At 39.1% G+C, this 17,559-nt stretch overlaps 1 protein-coding gene across 1 annotated transcript; it reads left to right on the top strand.

Annotated features, from left to right (window-relative positions):
• The first annotated feature begins 1,415 nt into the window (after positions 1-1,415).
• LOC118819084 (granzyme-like protein 1) lies at positions 1,416-6,611 on the top strand. The gene is made up of 5 exons (XM_036586718.1): positions 1,416-1,496; positions 2,237-2,387; positions 3,334-3,475; positions 6,047-6,295; positions 6,424-6,611. The coding sequence occupies exons 1-5, from the start codon at positions 1,439-1,441 to the stop codon at positions 6,577-6,579; spliced, it is 756 nt and encodes a 251-aa protein (XP_036442611.1). The 5' UTR covers positions 1,416-1,438; the 3' UTR covers positions 6,580-6,611.
• The last annotated feature ends 10,948 nt before the right edge of the window (positions 6,612-17,559 follow it).

Genomic DNA, 17,559 nt, shown 5'->3' with positions numbered 1-17,559 from the left:
CTAAAGTCAAGGCTGGTGCAATCTTTGAGGTTAGAGGTGGTGCAATCTCCAAAGTTAGGACTGGAGCAATCTCTGAGGTTGGGACAAATCTTAAACATGTATTAACTAAACATGTATTAGCTCAACTGCAATAAACTCCAGAAATCCCTTGATTGTACCTAGAACTTGTAGGAACCAAATGCTGCCCATTTTACATTTATAAAATGTGAATTTAGATGATAATTCATGCTCAATGATTTGCATAATAAGGGCTTAACACAGCCTTCATTGAGCATTATTACAGTTAATAATGCAAGTATTAGTGATTTTCACATAATATACCACTAATTATGTGCTAATATAGATTAGAATGAATAAACCTTTAATTATAGTGAATATGCCATTTAGAAGCATTTACTTTGGTCTTTACTGACCAAAGAATAAGACTTGGATGGTGTAATAATTTATATTGCTCTGCCATTCTTCAAGATCTGCAATAATTAGATGAGGCTCAGCCTTTCTCTGAAATAGAGCAGGTTGGGTTCTATGAGCTGCACTGCTCTTGAGTAACCCTCTGATGCAGTACCAATGGCCTGTGGTTCTCCTCTGTCTCTCAGACCTGTCACACATGCCCCACAGCACTGGAAAGTCCAACAATAAAACAATAGTGTCTTCAATGAAGTGTTACATTCTATAATATAGTTATTTTGAACAATGACCAAATATAATTTTGGCAATAAGGGGTGTTAAAAACTGGCTACAGTAAGTTTTCATGATCATAAAATATAAGAAATTATACAAAACTCTGTGCAGCTCTTAAATAGAGTTAAAACTAAACATTATGCAGATATTAAAAGTGTAGTGGGTAATGCTGTGGCTTTGCATGCTTAGCAACACCTTAGCAATCACCTTGGATACCATAGTAACGCCTGGCAACAACCTAGCGGGAAGTGGGAACCATTTAAGCTGCAGAACCATTCTACGTTTCTTTCATGAAATGCATGTTTCTAGTTGTAATAAATTCATTTTATTAATTGTAAACAATAACAAAAATGAATCTGCATTTGACAAAAAGGACTTTTCTAATGACATCATAAAAACCTTTTGAACATTATCTTGTAAAAGATGTGAATGTGAGTAGAGGACATTGAGGATATATCATAAAATTCTTTCTGTTTGCATTGAAGTCCCTGTAGTTACTGAAAAAAAAATAATAATAGTAATAAATAAGCTTATTATGTAATAAGCCTGGGATTTAAAGGGGCTAAGTTGAGACTCTGAACCATGTAACAAATGGAGGTTTACTGTGGTCACTGAGGTCTGTAAGCTTCCCACTGCTTCTCATTTCTGTGGAAAAGACAGATCAAACCACGACAAAGCCGCTTCTTCTTTTTTCTTCTTCTTATTCTCTTTACTCCTCATCTTCTTCGAGGAGATCACACTCTCTCCCAACAGCATCATGACTCTCATCTCTCTGCTCCTGCTGGCTGCTCTGCTGCTGTGCCTCAGCCACTCTGGTGAGTTTCACTTAGACCAGTTGAAGACTTGTATGGGGACTTGTTAAAGTGAAGAATAGCAAAAAATTCTGCTTTCAAAAATGGAAAAAATTGTTGTATTTAGTCAACAGAAAGTGTCGTTAAAAGGAAAGGTGACATAACACAACGGTAACTTTTCTGGAATGTGTCGGGCATCAACAATGAAATTAATTATAGGTGATACTTTATTCTGAGTTGTCCTTTTTAGGTGAAACAAACACTCAACAGACTCTCAGTAACATGTCAGAAACATATGAGGGCTAGGATTAGATGTTGGGCTGAGATTAAGGTTAGGGTTAGGATTAGGGCCAGGGTGAGGGATAGGATTAGGTTTTGGGTTAAGGTTAGGGTTAGGATTAGGCCAGGGTGAGGGTAAGGTTGGGTAAGGTTAGGTTTTGTGTAAAACAACTGTGTTGTTGATGTGTTACTGATGATCTGTTAAGAGTTTATTGATCATTTACAAAAGGACCACTGAAAAGTGTGTTACCGAATTATATTCATGAAGAAACAAACAAAAAGGTCTTCAATTTAATGCAGATCAAACAGAATTTATTAATCACTGCTTAATGTTTTCATTTGCATTTCACATACTGTCCCAACTTTTTTTGGTTTGTACGTTTTATGAACATGAATCAAACTGTAATTCAGACTGAGGTGAGTTTTGAGACACAAATACATGCAGAAAGTATGATTATAACTCCTCCACATTCTTTCTCTCTCAGCCAGTGTTGAGGTTAGTATAATAAATGGCACGGAGGCTGAACCGCACTCCAGGCCCTACATGGTTTCTATCCAGAAAAAAGGAAAACCCATCTGTGGTGGCTTTCTTGTGTCTAAAAAGTTCATCCTAACAGCTGCACACTGCTGGAAGAAGTAAGCCTTTAATTTCTAGTGCTTTCTCACTGTAGTCCTTAGGACAAAAATTACATACTGAAATAAAATACACTGATCAGGCATAACATTATGACCACCTCCTTGTTTCTACGCTCATTGTCCATTTTATCAGCTCCACTTACTATATAGGTGCACTTTGTAGTTCTACAATTACAGACTGTAGTCCATCTGTTTCTCTGCATACTTTGTTTGCCCCCTTTTATCTTGTTCTTCAGTGGTCAGGACCCCCATGGACCCTCACAGAGCAGGTACTATTTGAGTTGTGGATCATTCTCAGAACTACAGTAACACTGATGTGGTGGTGGTGTGTTAGTGTGTGTTGCGCTGGTCTGAGTGGATTACTGGAGTGCTGAGAATGATCCACCACCCAAATAGTACCTGCTCTGTGAGGGTCCATGGGGGTCCTGACCACTGAAGAACAGGGTAAAAGGGGGCTAACAAAGTATGCAGAGAAACAGATGGACTACAGTCTGTAATTGTAGAACTACAAAGTGCACCTATATAGTAAGTGGAGCTGATAAAATGGACAATGAGTGTAGAAACAAGGTCATAATGTTATGCCTGATCGGTGTATATTGTATATACTTTTTATCAAACTTTACCTGAACTCACCTAAACTACTTTGACATTTTTTATTGGAAGCTAGATGTTTGGATAAAACTTGGAATCACCTTTTGATTAACTCCAGTGAAGACTCAGAGTTACAGCTGGTCAACAAAGCAAAATCTAATTGCACTGCATGTATAATTTTTCACTCTTAAGGTGAAAGTGAATTTTGAGGAGGAGTATGGGTAAAATTTGAGTGCTCCACTATTCAGTCTCGTACTTTTTTGGAAATTCTATATTTTGTGTAACATATCAGGTGTTGTGATATATTAGGGCCTGTTACCAAGTGCCTTAATCAGCTCTAAAATGTTTCTCTAAGAAAAAAACGACTTTCGGCTGTGCTGGGTGCTCATGATCTGTCAGACAAGAAAGAGGGTTCCGTCCGCATGAAAGTGAAGAATTACTACCCTCATCCGAAATACGATGCCAGCACGCATGACAATGATATCATGCTTCTGAAGGTAAATAACTGGACCAGTAGTGTAAATTTTGTTTTAGAAGTGGGACGGGGGGGCATCATTAGCAGCCCAGGGTTTGAATGAAGGAGACGTCTAAGGGGTCACAGACTTCCAATGAAAGTGAAGGGACAAAACTGAACTTCACACACACACCCTGGACAGGTCACCAGTCCATCACTTGGCAGACACTCAGACATATACATCCACACCTAGGACCAATTTAGTATCTCCAATTGACCTGACTTCATCTGTTTGGACTGTGGGAGGAAACCGGTGCACCCACAGGACACGATGTGACCACACAGAAAAGACCCTGGTTGCCCAGCTGGCGCCACGGTCACCCAGGCCCTAAGCTTGTCATAACAACTGACATAACCCTGCATAAATGTTTATAAATGCTTATTCCAATAGGCATCATTTGCTATAAAGGTTCCATTTGTCACGTTGGATCAAAGTTAGCTAAAGTGGCCTTTATGACAGATGATGCCTACTGGAATAAGCATTTATATCAGTTGTCATGTCAAGCTTATGTAGGTTTCAGGTAGCCTTATGAACAGTAAGTAAGTAAGTAAGTAAGTAAAGTTTATTTGTAAAGTGCTTTTTACAACAGGTGTTGTCACAAAGCAGCTTCACAGAAAAAAAATCAGCATTACAGAAAGAAATCTGGGCCCAAACCCCCATGAGCAAGCCAGTGGTGACAGTGGCAAGGAAAACTCCCTAAGAGCAGGAGGGAGAAACCTTGAGAGGAACCAAGACTCAGAAGGGGAACCCATCCTCCTCTGGTTGACACCGGATAGCAAACATTGTTAGTATAAAGGTATTGTAGTATACAATGTGGAAAACAGGTGGAGCAGTGGTCAAATTGATTCGTTTAGTTTATGCAGCAGCAGCATCATCGGGAGGGTCAGTTCGTGAGGGTGAGGTTTGCACAGCATTGTTCAGCATGAAGCTCAATGGAGGTCAAGCAGGTCCAGAGGGCTGGCGAGCAGTGGGCACCCGATCAAGGCAGGCAAGGCAACAGCATCAGACGCACAGGATGGGTAGCTGTTCAACTCGGTAAAGAAAGGAAAACACACAGAGTCAGTTCTGTAATGAGTGACTGATCACAGATTACAGTATTAACAGAGCAGCAGAGACTCCGTCAGGTCTGGATCTGACAGGGAAAACTAATTACCAAAGGCTTGACTATACAAGTAAGTTTTTAGCCTAGACTTAAAGACTGAGGCTGTGTCTGAGTCCCGAACATTAACAGGAAGATTATTCCAAAGCTGGGGGGCTTTGTATGAGAAGGCTCTCCCCCCTGATGTAACTTTATTAATTCTAGGTACCAATAGTAAACCAGCACCTTGTGATCTAAGTAGGCGTGATGGTTCATAGTGAGAAAGAAGTTCACTCAGGTACTGAGGGGCGAGTCAGTTTAGAGCTTTATAGGTCAGTAATAGAATTTTATAGTCGATGCGAAATTTAACTGGTAACCAGTTTAAAGTTGATAGAACTGGGCTGATATGGTCAAACTTTCTAGTAGAGACTCTGGCTGCAGCGTTCTGGACTAGCTGAAGCTTGTTAAGGCTTTTGCTGGGACATCCAGACAGCAGGGCATTACAGTAGTCTAGCCTTGAAGTAAATAATGCATTAACTAACTTTTCTGCATCCAACAGTACCCTACAGTGAAGTGTTACCATGTTTTTCTGCATTCAGCATTTCCACCCTTTAGCTTCTATTCTTTATAGCAGGCTTGCTTTCATTTTTTCAAACAAGTCTCTAACATGAACCATTAGTTCAGTCTTAGAAGTTGATTGCATTTTCCGCTTCTCACAGTTAAAAAAAATTAGGCTCTTCAGTCCGTTAAACATCTGAGGGGTCTAGTTTTGGTGTTGTAGAGCAAATTTCTAAGGAAATTTGTCATTTTGCTGCCTTACTATGCCCAGTCTGGGAGCAACACAGCATCACCAGCAGAGCAGAGCCTCCTGCAGCAGTAGGGGGTTAAGTGTCTTGCCCAGGAGCACAAATAGGTGTACTCAGTCTTGCGATTTTAAACTTTTTAACTACTCTTCCTATGCAAGAGGATTAGAGAACTGATGTGCTCTTCTGAAAAATTAATAACTTATACTTAATGACCACATAATGACCAGACACTGGTCTCTGACTTTTGCACAGTAGTGTATAACCTGTAAAAATACCTTTATAACTTGTCATATTGTTCTTCTCATAAAAATAATACAATTTAACAAGAAATTAGGTAACATTATCATGATTTAAGTACAAATAATATGAAGAACTTTCAGTGCAGTTACAAGAGCTACTGTTGAGCCAAAGCACAGCATCTAGCATTCTAGCTGGCGAACTTTTGGTCTACAAACATTAATATAACTTTGTTCAAATATTATATTTTACAAAGTCAACATCAAGTGTTCAGTAAAGAAACATAAATAGCATCTAATGTCAGCTGTTACCTGTGTAAAAATGAAGTGTGTAGGCCAGCTGGGTGTAATCTGGGTTACTGTGGAGGAGTGGAGCTTCGCATTACACTGTGCAGTCTTGTTGATATTTAAGCAAATATCTATCTTGTCACAGCTATGTGGGAAAGCCAAACAGAACAAAACTGTTAACTGGATCTCCATCCCTAAAACAAATGAGGACATCAAGGCCAACTCGGTCTGCAGTGTAGCTGGCTGGGGAAGAACAGGATCCTCTAAACATGGTAGCAAGCGTCTCATGGAGACCAATATTACTGTTGTGGACAAAATAGAATGTAATAAACTCTGGGAGAACCTTCTGACCCCAAGGATGATATGTGCACTTCATCCTGGAGGATCTTGCAAGGTATGAAAAAAAAATATAGGATAATTAATATGGTCAGTCTGGATTATTGTATTGACCCAAAATTGAATAATAAACCAAAGTAAATAAAGTGAGGATAGTAATGTGTTTCATTTGTGTGTTGTTAACAGGGAGACTCTGGAGGTCCTTTGGTGTGTGGGGACACTGCTGTGGGCATTGCTTCCTTTGGTCAGAAGGACAAGTGTGATGCACCCACGAAGCCAAAGATTTTTACCAAAATATCTGACTTTCTGCCCTGGATCAAGACTGTTATTGGGAAAGTGTAATTTGCATTTGACAAAAAACAAAACATTCACCACAATTTCATCTCAATAAAAGCATTTCCAAAGCATATTTCTCGAGCATATTCTTTGATGGAAATGTATGTGAGAAATCCTGTGGACAGTCATCCTCACAATTCTGTATGATAAAGTGTCTCACAAGGTCACACGACACATCTAGAGACAATTTCTTAAACTTACAGCGCTTGACTGCAATAAAATATCATGAAAAAAAAAATTCACCTAATACAAAACAGAAAACAGTGAAATACCAAGAACGGTAGAGAAAGGTACAATCTTTTAATAAAGATTAAGGCTTCACAAATTAAAGCATTAACCTGAGTTGCCTGGGGGCCTAATCTGGAGGGGGTACCCACCCCCCATTACCTCATCTCACCTGATCTGTCATACCGTCACATTCAACACGACTATACAGAGTTCTATTATGGTAGTAACAATTTCGTACCTTTTACATACACTTTCTTCAGTTAGTCTCGGCCTTCTATGACAAACACCTTTGTTTTTCTTCTAAAAGTGTCATGTTGTCCTTCATCAGCCATTTCTGTTCATTTCAATTAATTAATATACCATTACATAAATTAATAATCACTGGCCGTATGCTATTGCATTTGATTATACCATTTCTATAAGTTTAAGGGGCTATGCTCTTGATTACATCACATCAATACACACATCCCACCTTTCCGTTTATCATTGAACAAGAGAGTACAAAGAAATATGAATCTCTCGATTATCCCTTAGTTATGACTAAACAGTTTAGTCCTAATTGTGACTAAACAAGGAAGTGTTAAGATGTACATTTTGTACATGAAATGGGTAAAAAATAAATGTATGGTTCAAACTTTGTCTCTCTGTACACTCTCGGGGGAAAAAAAAGTAACAAAACAGTGCTCCATTGTTACTGGGGTGGTATCATCAGGGGTACATCGCAATAATTGTGTCATAATCAATTGAAATTATAGTTTTCAAGTTGTATTGACTCCACACACCCCGCCTCATCTCCAGGCTTTTTATTTTAGTGTACTGTTTTAAAACATTCGGTTATGAAAAGGTACAAACATGTACTTTTCACCTGGAAAAACTTATTTAAGGTTCACATTTGGACCTTAAAACCACTGTTGTACCTTTGAGGGTACATTTACATTGTTTGTACCTTGATGAACAAAAAATGTACCTGCACAGCACCTTTATTACCAACGGTGTGTGTGTGCAGGCCAAGACAATTTGTGTTCCAGATGGGACTGAGCAGTGTTTCCTAGGCCTGGATGAAACATATGTAGCACTCCAGGACAAAGCCCTAGCGCATACAGAGAGGCCTTGCCTGCACACACAGACAGACAAAGAGAGAACCAACCCAGTATACTATAGTATGGAATTAAATCAACCTTTGTATGTGTTTCTCCTCTTAAAGACATTCTTAATAGTATATAGTACAAAAACAAGATCTCCATGTGTGTGTGTGTGTGTGTGTGTGTGTGTGTGTGTGTGTTTACACTTCTCCAGGCCCCAGCCTTTCACACAATCAGGCCTGCTTGTCACACACCACATAGTCATGGTCACACAGGCACACACACACACACGCACTCTGAGTGATCAGAGTGACCCATACAGCATAATATGGTTAGTTAGGATTAAAATTATTAAAATTATTTCTAATGTCTGAGGTACAATCAGTACCTCAAGCAAACAGTATTGCTAGCTAACAGAACTGTTTATTTGTAATGAGGTCTCTGCACATGCAGTAAATTTACATTGTTAATTGGAGTTTTTGGTGGAATTATCAGCCTGCTAACTTACATTACATGCATGGGCTTAAAACAGACTGGTTGTCCTTCGGATAGTGTTGACAAGCGCACTATCAACTCCTACTTTGAGCTCCTTCTAAACCAAAACAACAGTTCCCACCCACATTTAGCCCAAAATTTCTCACGGTTGTCCCTAGACATTCTTGTACCAAGATCATGTTGAGCCCCATTAGCATGCTTTAATTATAACTTGGAGATGCACACGTTAGAAATTAAAAGGGAGCAAGATATTCACAGACCATCACTAAATTTGTGGCAAAAAGGCAAAATGCTTAAATGTAAATCCAAAGCAACCATATGGCCCGGTCAAAAACTAGGAAAGCAGAAAGACAGAAATGTGAAGAAAATATACAAATAAACTAATAAGACTGCATGAACTAACAAGATTTCAGAGAGCGAGAAGGGGGGGGGGGTTATTTAAATAAACTGAGAAGGGTTACAGGTCTGTGGATCTAGAGGTGAGTAGTGGAATCCACAGGCACATTTGACATACAGATAGTGTAGGCCAGATTAATCCGAGTCATGGTCCAGATTCCTGATTGTTGGTCTGTTATAGTTGTTAAATAAGCTTTGATATCTGAGCTTTACTCTAAGTCTTCTGATAAGAATATAAGCTGTATAAAGGTAATGCGCTTTGCAATATCCATGTTACTGAGCTATACTCAGGCTTCAGTAAACTGATAAATCAGTGTGATCAGTTATTAATCTCAGTGTTACTGAGCTCTACTAAAGCCTGAGTAGACTGAGAAATCAATGTGATGATCAGTTATTAATCCCAGTGTTACTGAGCTCTGCTATAGCCTGAGTAGACTGAGAAATCAATGTGATGATCAGTTATTAAACTCAGTGTTACTGAGCTCTGCTAAAGCCTGAGTAGACTGAGAAATCAATGTGATGATCAGTTATTAATCTCAGTGTTACTGAGCTCTGCTATAGCCTGAGTAGACTGATAAATCAATGTGATGGTCAGTTATTAATCTCAGTAGTGGACATTTTTGTGAGTAATACATTTAGCATTGGTGTTGTACTGTCCTGCTTGAGGGATTGTGGGAGCAGCAGTGGACTGAAACAGGTGGTGAGAGAGGGAAAAAGTTGTTTGAATTTTTGGAACTGTTTAATGATAAGTGAATTTTTCATGAAAAATATTAACAGAATAATTTAATGAAGAAAACTGCCAAAAACAACTGGAACAATGTGAATTAAGATGTTTTCCATATACATTACTTTTTAATGTACTGTTATGGAATACTTTAATGAATACATTTATGACAGTGTATTCAGTATTCAGGCATATATTATTTAAAATTTGTGCCTAGTGATTAATTCACCATGAATTTCAATGTAAGGAACTGATGTCAGATTCATGACATGCTCTTAAATTGCAGAATTGTTCACACCTTTGTGCTCTTGAGTGTGTGTAGATTCTGTTCTTACTGCATAAGTGGGTGTCAGTTGTAATACCTGCCCTTGACACCAGAGGTCAGCCTCACCTGAGTATTGATCTCTTTTACCTGCAGCTCATCTAATTCCCTTTATAAGGACCTACACAAACGTATACTCTCTGTGAGGTATTGCTAGTTCACCTGTGTACTTAGTCTTATAACTGTTGCTGGATCCATGATTTACTTGGACTTTCTTCTGAACTCTGGATGCGCTTTGGTACTTTTGTTTTTTTTGTAAGCCATCTTGGTTTTTGAATATTTTGAACAGTCTCTGACTCTGATTCTGGTTTTTGTGGTTTTGATACTGTGTTTTTTGAGTAAACGGGAGAAAAAATGGATTCAAACGCCTCTGAAAAGGCTTCATTGCAGTGGGTCTTAAAAAGAATTAAAAAAAAAAGACTGAATAGGGCCCATGACCACACCTTTTGTTTTCTTTACAGTGACTTGATAAATATCAAGTCAATGTATGTGAAATATTTTGAGCTCTCAAAATAATTCATTTGATTTAAAATCAATGTTGCCTGAATCACTGACTGTCTTACGCTACAGAACTGTTGAGCCCTTAAAATCAAACGTTTGTGTTAAGTGGTGTTATTTACAGTTTTAACCAGTAGGTGGCGGTGTGCACATTCACCGTTCCTCTTGTTCTTTGCTGTGGTGCTGCTTCCCTATAGTCACAGCACTGTTTTGTTTTGTGAAGGTGAAAACCTCTGCCTGTTGTGACCCAACCAGAAGAAGTCTGCTAATAAAACAGCACCACCACACTGATTCACCACAGTTCTGTGCTCCCTGGTTCCTTTTATTCCATCACTTCACAACACAGAGCCTTGCTAGGGAGCTGCGTGAGAGGAAAATGGTTACATTTGAAAACATCAGCAGGCCTCTGGTCACTCCAGAGCTAAAGGAAGAGTGAAGATTGACTCATTTCCCTTCTTACACTACCAAATCATTTGCACCATCAATCTCTTCCGATCAAGCTCACCAACCTGGAAAGTCATTTCAGGTTGTGAAAATTTGTTGACGGGGCAAATCAGGGTTAAAATTGGGCTAAAAAGCAGAGTAGGTCACTTCATAATTATTCTGGCCTTTTTTTCATTCAAATACAAATTAGAAATTGCTAATTTGGTCATATATTTGCAATTGCATTATGCAAATTATATCTTACAGTGTGCACAATCTTAAACATAATTGCAATCTGATCTAGCCACTTACTAAACTCTAATTCCCCTCTCCAAACAATATCACAGTGTCGTTGTTCTCATAGCTACTCCATAATTCTGTTAATGAGTCACTCAAATGTGAAAAGGAGGAGATTCGCAGCCTGTAACTTCTCTTTTCTTGTAAGATTTAGAGGACTCATGGTTACAGTCAGGTTTCATATAAATAGGTACATTTACAAGTTGAAAGGAAGTGTAACAGCTTTATTGTTATGAACAAGTTTAGGCCTATTTCAAGAGCGTGATAGACTCAAGTTCAGCAAGTTCACTGATGTGCATAACCGTACTTAGCTCTCATAATTGCAATTCTCCAGACATACCCTGGGAAACTTGTGCACTCAAACTGGAAGACGTTAGAGCAGTGTGTCAGGTTAGAGCTTGAGGGTGTGAGATTTTAACAAGGTCAGTGAAGGAACTCAACTGAAGGTAAGAACAATATCATTGTCATCACTATTATTGGTCCATCATGTTGTAACAGGTTTCACCCAGAGGTGGAATTGAACTCCTCCAGGTACGGGAGGCCAAAATGTTACTGGTTGAACCACTGGCTGTGGACAGAGGGGGATCTCCATGGCAGAGCACAAGGGCAGAGGTCAGCGTAACAAAGTCTAGACATGCTGACCCAGGTGCCAGGAAAAAGCCTTAACTAAAACTACTCCCAAAAGGAGAAACCAAGAAACACCCCACACTGGGATTGAACAGTGGTCTAGAGGAATCAGCAGCAAACTCTGAGACTTGAAAGCTATTACCCAAATACCAGCTTGATCAAGCAGAGCGTGCATGTCCTACAGACTCATACCTGAGCACAGAACAAACAAAGAGCCACTCTTAAGTAGAGCCAAACACAGGTGTGACCAGTTGACTCTAATTACCTAGAGGTGGCTCTCTGCTTCCATCTAGTGCTGGCATTGGGTTTGACCACAGGATGGGTGATAGGGCTCCTGCCAGTGGCAGACTGAGACTGACCGTTTACACATGTTGCCAAAGAGTCACTGAAAGTTCTGTAATCACAGGCTGTCACTTTCTTAACTCTCCACCTGGTGCTCTACCTTTAGTCATTGTGCACTGATCCAGCATTCACAGAAGCCACAGACCTGGTCTAGTTCATGACTCTTGTCTAGATCTAAGTCTGTCTCTGTACCTCAGAATTACCCCTAAATTAAGCTTCAGTCTCTGTTCCTGATTAGGCCCATCTCTGTTTTCCTCTCTCTGCCTTAGTCATGTATTTTTTGATCTACACCTTGTCGCTATTTTAGCTCCAGATCCTGATGAGATTTTCTTAAACCCTATTTGAGCTGGATTAGTTTTATCTGGGAAGGTGCTGTGATTTGAATAATTACCAACAAGATCAGTGATTTTAATCCAGTATGAATCTGCAGAGTTGGTAATTTTTATTAGTCTTCTAAGTAATAATTTTGGAACGAATTACCTTCTGCAATTCCCTCCATTTTTTTCTTTTTCTTGCAACCTGAAGACAAGGCTAACAGCTGAAATGGAGCAAAAAATTGACCCAATTCCTTAACCCTAAGTCCATGACCTCACTACTGAAATCCATGCTATAACTATGCACTATGCACCCATCATTTTGAATTGCTGTTGATAATGTGGGTCACCCACACTGAAATGAGATGTGGAGTCTCCTCCCTCATCCAGTGTTGCATTTCATTCAGCCACACAATGTGTTGTTATTGTTCAGAAGTGTTGCGCCCGTCACATAATGCTGATGTAAACGTCTGTGATATTTCAATCCAGGCTATGTGGGGAAATTACACAGATGCTTTTTTGTAAGGCAAACTCTGGCAAAACTAATCAAGCTCAAAAAGGGCTTTAGATTCCCTCTCAGATAACCTAGTTCTGACCCCAGACCTGTTCCCAAGTACATGCCAGTTTGAGACTTTGCAGCTCCTGTTGTCATCTCCATCCCTGAGAGGCCTCTTCTCTCTGCTCCTGATCAAGCCTCTGTCTCTATGTATGGCCCACTTCTCATTACTGACTGTGTTGAAAGATCACAGTGTTTCAGCCCTAACCTGAGAGATTGCTCCAGCGCTAGCCTCAAACATTGCTCCAGTTCTAGTCTTAGCTTCAAACACTCAACAAAAGTCAACTTCACACAGAAATGTACAGACAATCAGGCCAAAATTTTGCAAGCCATAATGTTCAGGACTGCTTGTACAATGCAAAATATTTCACTTAAATGATTTCAAAGTGTTTATCTAATTCAAAAGCTTTATTAACTCTTCTTCATGGTGCTAATTCTGCCTGATTTGGAGGTCCATGTTGAGTCATGCAGCATTTTTATTCTTCAGTATTGTTGATAGAATATATGTAGATGGAAATGTGTACTGTTTACAGAACCAGAGGCAAATGGATGTTTGTCCTCATAGGCAAGTAAGCAAATCAACATTTATATAACTTACATTGTTTTTAAATGCTTTTTTTGTGTACTATGGCAGTTGTACACAATTTTTTGATGAGAAGAAAGCTGCAGTTGTGCTTTCCATTTGATCTTGGCCCTGGCAGTCTTTGTGAAGAGGTTGTTCTCACAGCGGGGGGTTCTCACCCCTCCCCTTTCACCCCTCGTTGCTCACTAGCAGCTCAACACAGAGTCACAAAAATTTCACACAAAGTAGGCCAACAATATTCTAGTTAATCTGGCACAGCGTTGCAAGGAAAATTCAGTTGTCTACATTACTTGAAAATATCAAGTGTTGGAATGGCCACTAGGGGGCCTGCAGAAAAAGGTTAATGTAGATGTTGCAGTGTCTAGATGCTAACACTGAATCATGAAACAGTATAAAGAAAATAGTGAAAATACAGGTACATTTAAGGCATTTCTATGTTTCAGGTCTAAGTTTTGTCAGTTAGGTTAAGACGTATGCTTCATTTATCATATAATTTTTTCAACTTCCTCATAAACAAAGGAACGGAGTCTCTTTAAGAAATGTAATCTCACATGGAACTTGCAATTCTTTCAGATGTTCCCTCAGTTGGTGTTTTAATGGTGAAGAGTGCTATATAACATATCGGTCTAAAATCTCCCAAAAGTGTTCAACTGGATTGAGAGCTGGTGACTGCATGGGTCATTGCATGATATTGAGATGAAGTTTTTGTACTCATCCAACCGTTCAATGACTGCTTGTGACCTGTAAATTTCATACTAGAAGAGATGGAAAGTAATAGTTATTTGTACCACTACAACATTGTTGGGTTGGCAGTGACCTTGAAGTTAAGGCTGGAGCAATCTCTGAGGTTAGAGCTGATGTAATCTTTAAAGTTAAGGCTGGAGCAATCTCTGAGGTTAGAGCTGGTGTAATCTTTAAAGTTAAGGCTGGTGCAATCTCTGAGGTTAGAGCTGGTGTAATCTTTAAAGTTAAGGCTGGAGCAATCTCTGAGGTTAGAGGTGGTATAATCTTTAAAGTTAAGGCTGGAGCAATCACTGAGGTTAGGGTAATGGACAGAAAGTGGACTGGGGACAGAGAAAGGATTTTCATCAAAAGTAGAGAGTGGACAACAATCAGGGACAAAGAGTTAGTCACAAATGTGACATGTCAGTGAGGCCTACGTATGAGCTTTGTATCACATTGGTTGGTACATCTGTGAAACAGGATGCAGGTTCTATATCTGCACAACTGACTAGGACCACTTTTGAATGAATGTGCAGGAAATATCAGCAGCCTTGCTTTAGTCATCTGTCCAAAACATCACCATTATTTGTCCAAAAACAAGTAAAAAATATAGCCGCAAGCGGCAATGAGCGGGTTCAAGCATGCAACAGCAGCATGGGCCCTTCTGCACGTTTAACCCATTAGGCCTAAAAAGGCCTCAAGCTTTTGGTTTAGCCCATTAGGCCTAAAAAGGCCTCAAGCTTCTCGTTTAGCCCATTAGACCTAAAAAGGCCTCAAGCTATGGGTCTTATTCATAGGCAGAGTGAATAGAACTGATAGGAAGTCAGTTCATCAAAAGGCCTTCAGTTGCCATAAACAAGAAGCAGTGGTGTTTTAAACACATTATAGGTTTGCATTCATATGTACTGATCTACACTGCTTTGTAGACAATCCAAGAAGTTGCACTTGCACAGTGGATTGGTTCTATATTTAAGCCATTGATTTCTTGTAGGCCATAATGAGGCCCAATTCACTCATAAGAGGAGCTCAGTGAAAGTGGGTCAGAATTAGTGAAAAGGCCACAGTATGGTATGATTCTTGATCAGGGACCATATCCAAAGACGTTCACTAAGTTTTGGTCAGAATGACCTTTTGACCTTTGTATAATAAGCCTTTGTATAGTGAAATCTTTGAATGAATAAGCCAAAATAAAAGACAAGCAGTGCAATTTTTGACATAACATGTAAATTGAAAGTTGTTCATGTGAGTGACCTGAGTCACACGGCACCAATCGTTTATATGTCGACCTTGTAATAACATTGTAATAGCATTTTAATTGATTTTTAAGTGTTTTGGAGTGCTAAAGCGCCCCCTAAAGGCCAATCTGGACCAAACTTGGCATACACCATTATAGTCAAAATATGTAAATATCTGTAAAGTTTGGAGATGATCTGACCAATGACTGTTGAGTTATAGCAAATCAAGCTAGCAATGCCATGTTTGCAGTAATTAATTGGTTGATCCTCAATACACTGAGTGGAACAGTCAGAATGTTTTTGATAATTATTGATGATCATTGTCTTCTGAATCTTATGGTACTAATTTGATGAAAATTGGCAAAAAATCCTGAGACTAGTTCGCAAGAACAGGTTTTTCACATTATGCAAATTAGCTCAAAAACTAAGGGGCTGGAGCAAAGATTGACTGGGGTGCTGTCGTTCAGCAAGTCCCAAGGAATCAGCCAAAAAAAGAATTTTGTCTCTATCTCACTCTGCTCAAAAGTTACAGGCAAAAATATGAGTAAAGTTGAAAAAGATGAAAAATAGAAACAGAGGACTAAAGCAAAGTATGAACTCAGTGAAAGTGAGTCAAAATTAGTGAAAAGGCCACACTCTGGTAGGATCCTGATCAGGCTCCCATATCCAAAGATGTTTACCAAGTTTTGGTCAGAGTGACCTTTTGACCTTTGTATAATCAAGCTTCTGGATAATGTAGTCTTCGAATGAATAAGCCAAAATACAAGACAAACAGTCCAATTTGTGACAGAACATGTACTAGGACCACTTTTTGAACAAATGGCAGGAAATATCAGCAGCCTTGCTTTAGTCATCTGTCAAAACATCACTATTATTTGTCCAAAAACAAGTAAAAATAAATATTATGAATTTTGCCCATCTTTCTGATTAAGTGAATATGAAATAATTCTATGAGCGAATGGCTACTGTGTTTATTTCTGGTAGAATTAAAAAAAAGGAATTATGTGACCAAGCTAGCTATAATGCTAAAGTTAGCTGAGTAGCTAATGTCCTTATGATTCTGAAATTCAGTATGTGACTTGATTGATATCTCGGATTTATGCGAAACTCTGTGCAGCTCCTAAATAGAGTTATAACTAATACAACCCTATTTCCAAAAAAGTTGGGACACTACGCAGAAAATATGTAAATAAAAATAGAATGCAATGATATGCAAATCATGTAAACCATATTTTTAAAGGAAAATAGTTGAAAGACAACATATCAAATGTTGAAACTCAGAAATTTTATTGTTTTTTGAAATATATATGACCATTTTGAATTTGATGCATTTTCGAAACACTCTGAAAGCCTTTGGGAATGGAGGAGACCAACTGCTGTAGTTTTGAAAGTGATATGTCTTCCAGTTCTTGTTTGACATAGGATTTCGGCTGCTCAACAGTTCAGGGTCTCCTTTGTCATATTTTTTCATTTCATAATGCACTAAATGTTATCAGTGGTGACAGGTCTGGACTGCAGGCAGGCCAGTTTAGCACCTGGACTCTTTTAATATGGAGCCATGCTATTGTAAAACGTGCAGAATGTGGTTTGACATTGTCTTACTGAAATAATCAAGGCCTCCCCTGAAAAAGATATTGTCTGGATGGCAGCATGTATTGTCAAAACATATATGTATCATTCAGCATTAATGGTGCCTTCACAGATGTGCATGTCACCCATGCCATGCGCACTAATGAACCCTCATATCCTCATGGATGCAGGCTTTTGAACTGTGCTCTGATAACAAGCTGAGTGGTCTTTAGCCCGGAGGACAGTGTCCATGATTTCCAAAAGGAATTTCAAATGTTGATTTGTCTGACCACAGGACACTTTTCCACTTCACCTCAGTCCATGTTAAATGAGCCTGAACCAGACAGTGGTTTTCAGAAGTGTTTCTGAGCCCATGCAGTAATTTCCTCTACAGAATCATGTCTGTTTTCAATGTAGTGCCCGAAGGTCATGGCCAGCAAATACTGCTTTTTTGGCCATGTCGCTTGCATACAGAGATTTTTCTGGATTCTCTGTATCTTTTAATGTTATTTTGTACTGTAGATGAGGAAAAGCAAAAGTTCTTTGCTATTTTTTTTGTTGAGAATTGTTGC

The sequence above is a fragment of the Colossoma macropomum genome, unplaced genomic scaffold (genome assembly GCF_904425465.1).
Source record: "Colossoma macropomum unplaced genomic scaffold, Colossoma_macropomum, whole genome shotgun sequence".
NCBI classification, from domain to species: domain Eukaryota; kingdom Metazoa; phylum Chordata; class Actinopteri; order Characiformes; family Serrasalmidae; genus Colossoma; species Colossoma macropomum.
Note: the sequence above shows the minus strand (reverse complement) of the source record. Positions and strands in the feature narration are given on the sequence as shown.

Bases quoted from the DNA above. Each gene is read 5' to 3' on its own strand.
- LOC118819084 (XM_036586718.1), top strand. From the start codon at position 1,439: ATGACTCTCATCTCTCTGCTCCTGCTGGCTGCTCTGCTGCTGTGCCTC. The intron at 3,476-6,046 runs GTAAATAACTGG...ATCTTGTCACAG, and splicing joins ATGATATCATGCTTCTGAAG to CTATGTGGGAAAGCCAAACA. The intron at 6,296-6,423 runs GTATGAAAAAAA...TGTTGTTAACAG, and splicing joins ATCCTGGAGGATCTTGCAAG to GGAGACTCTGGAGGTCCTTT.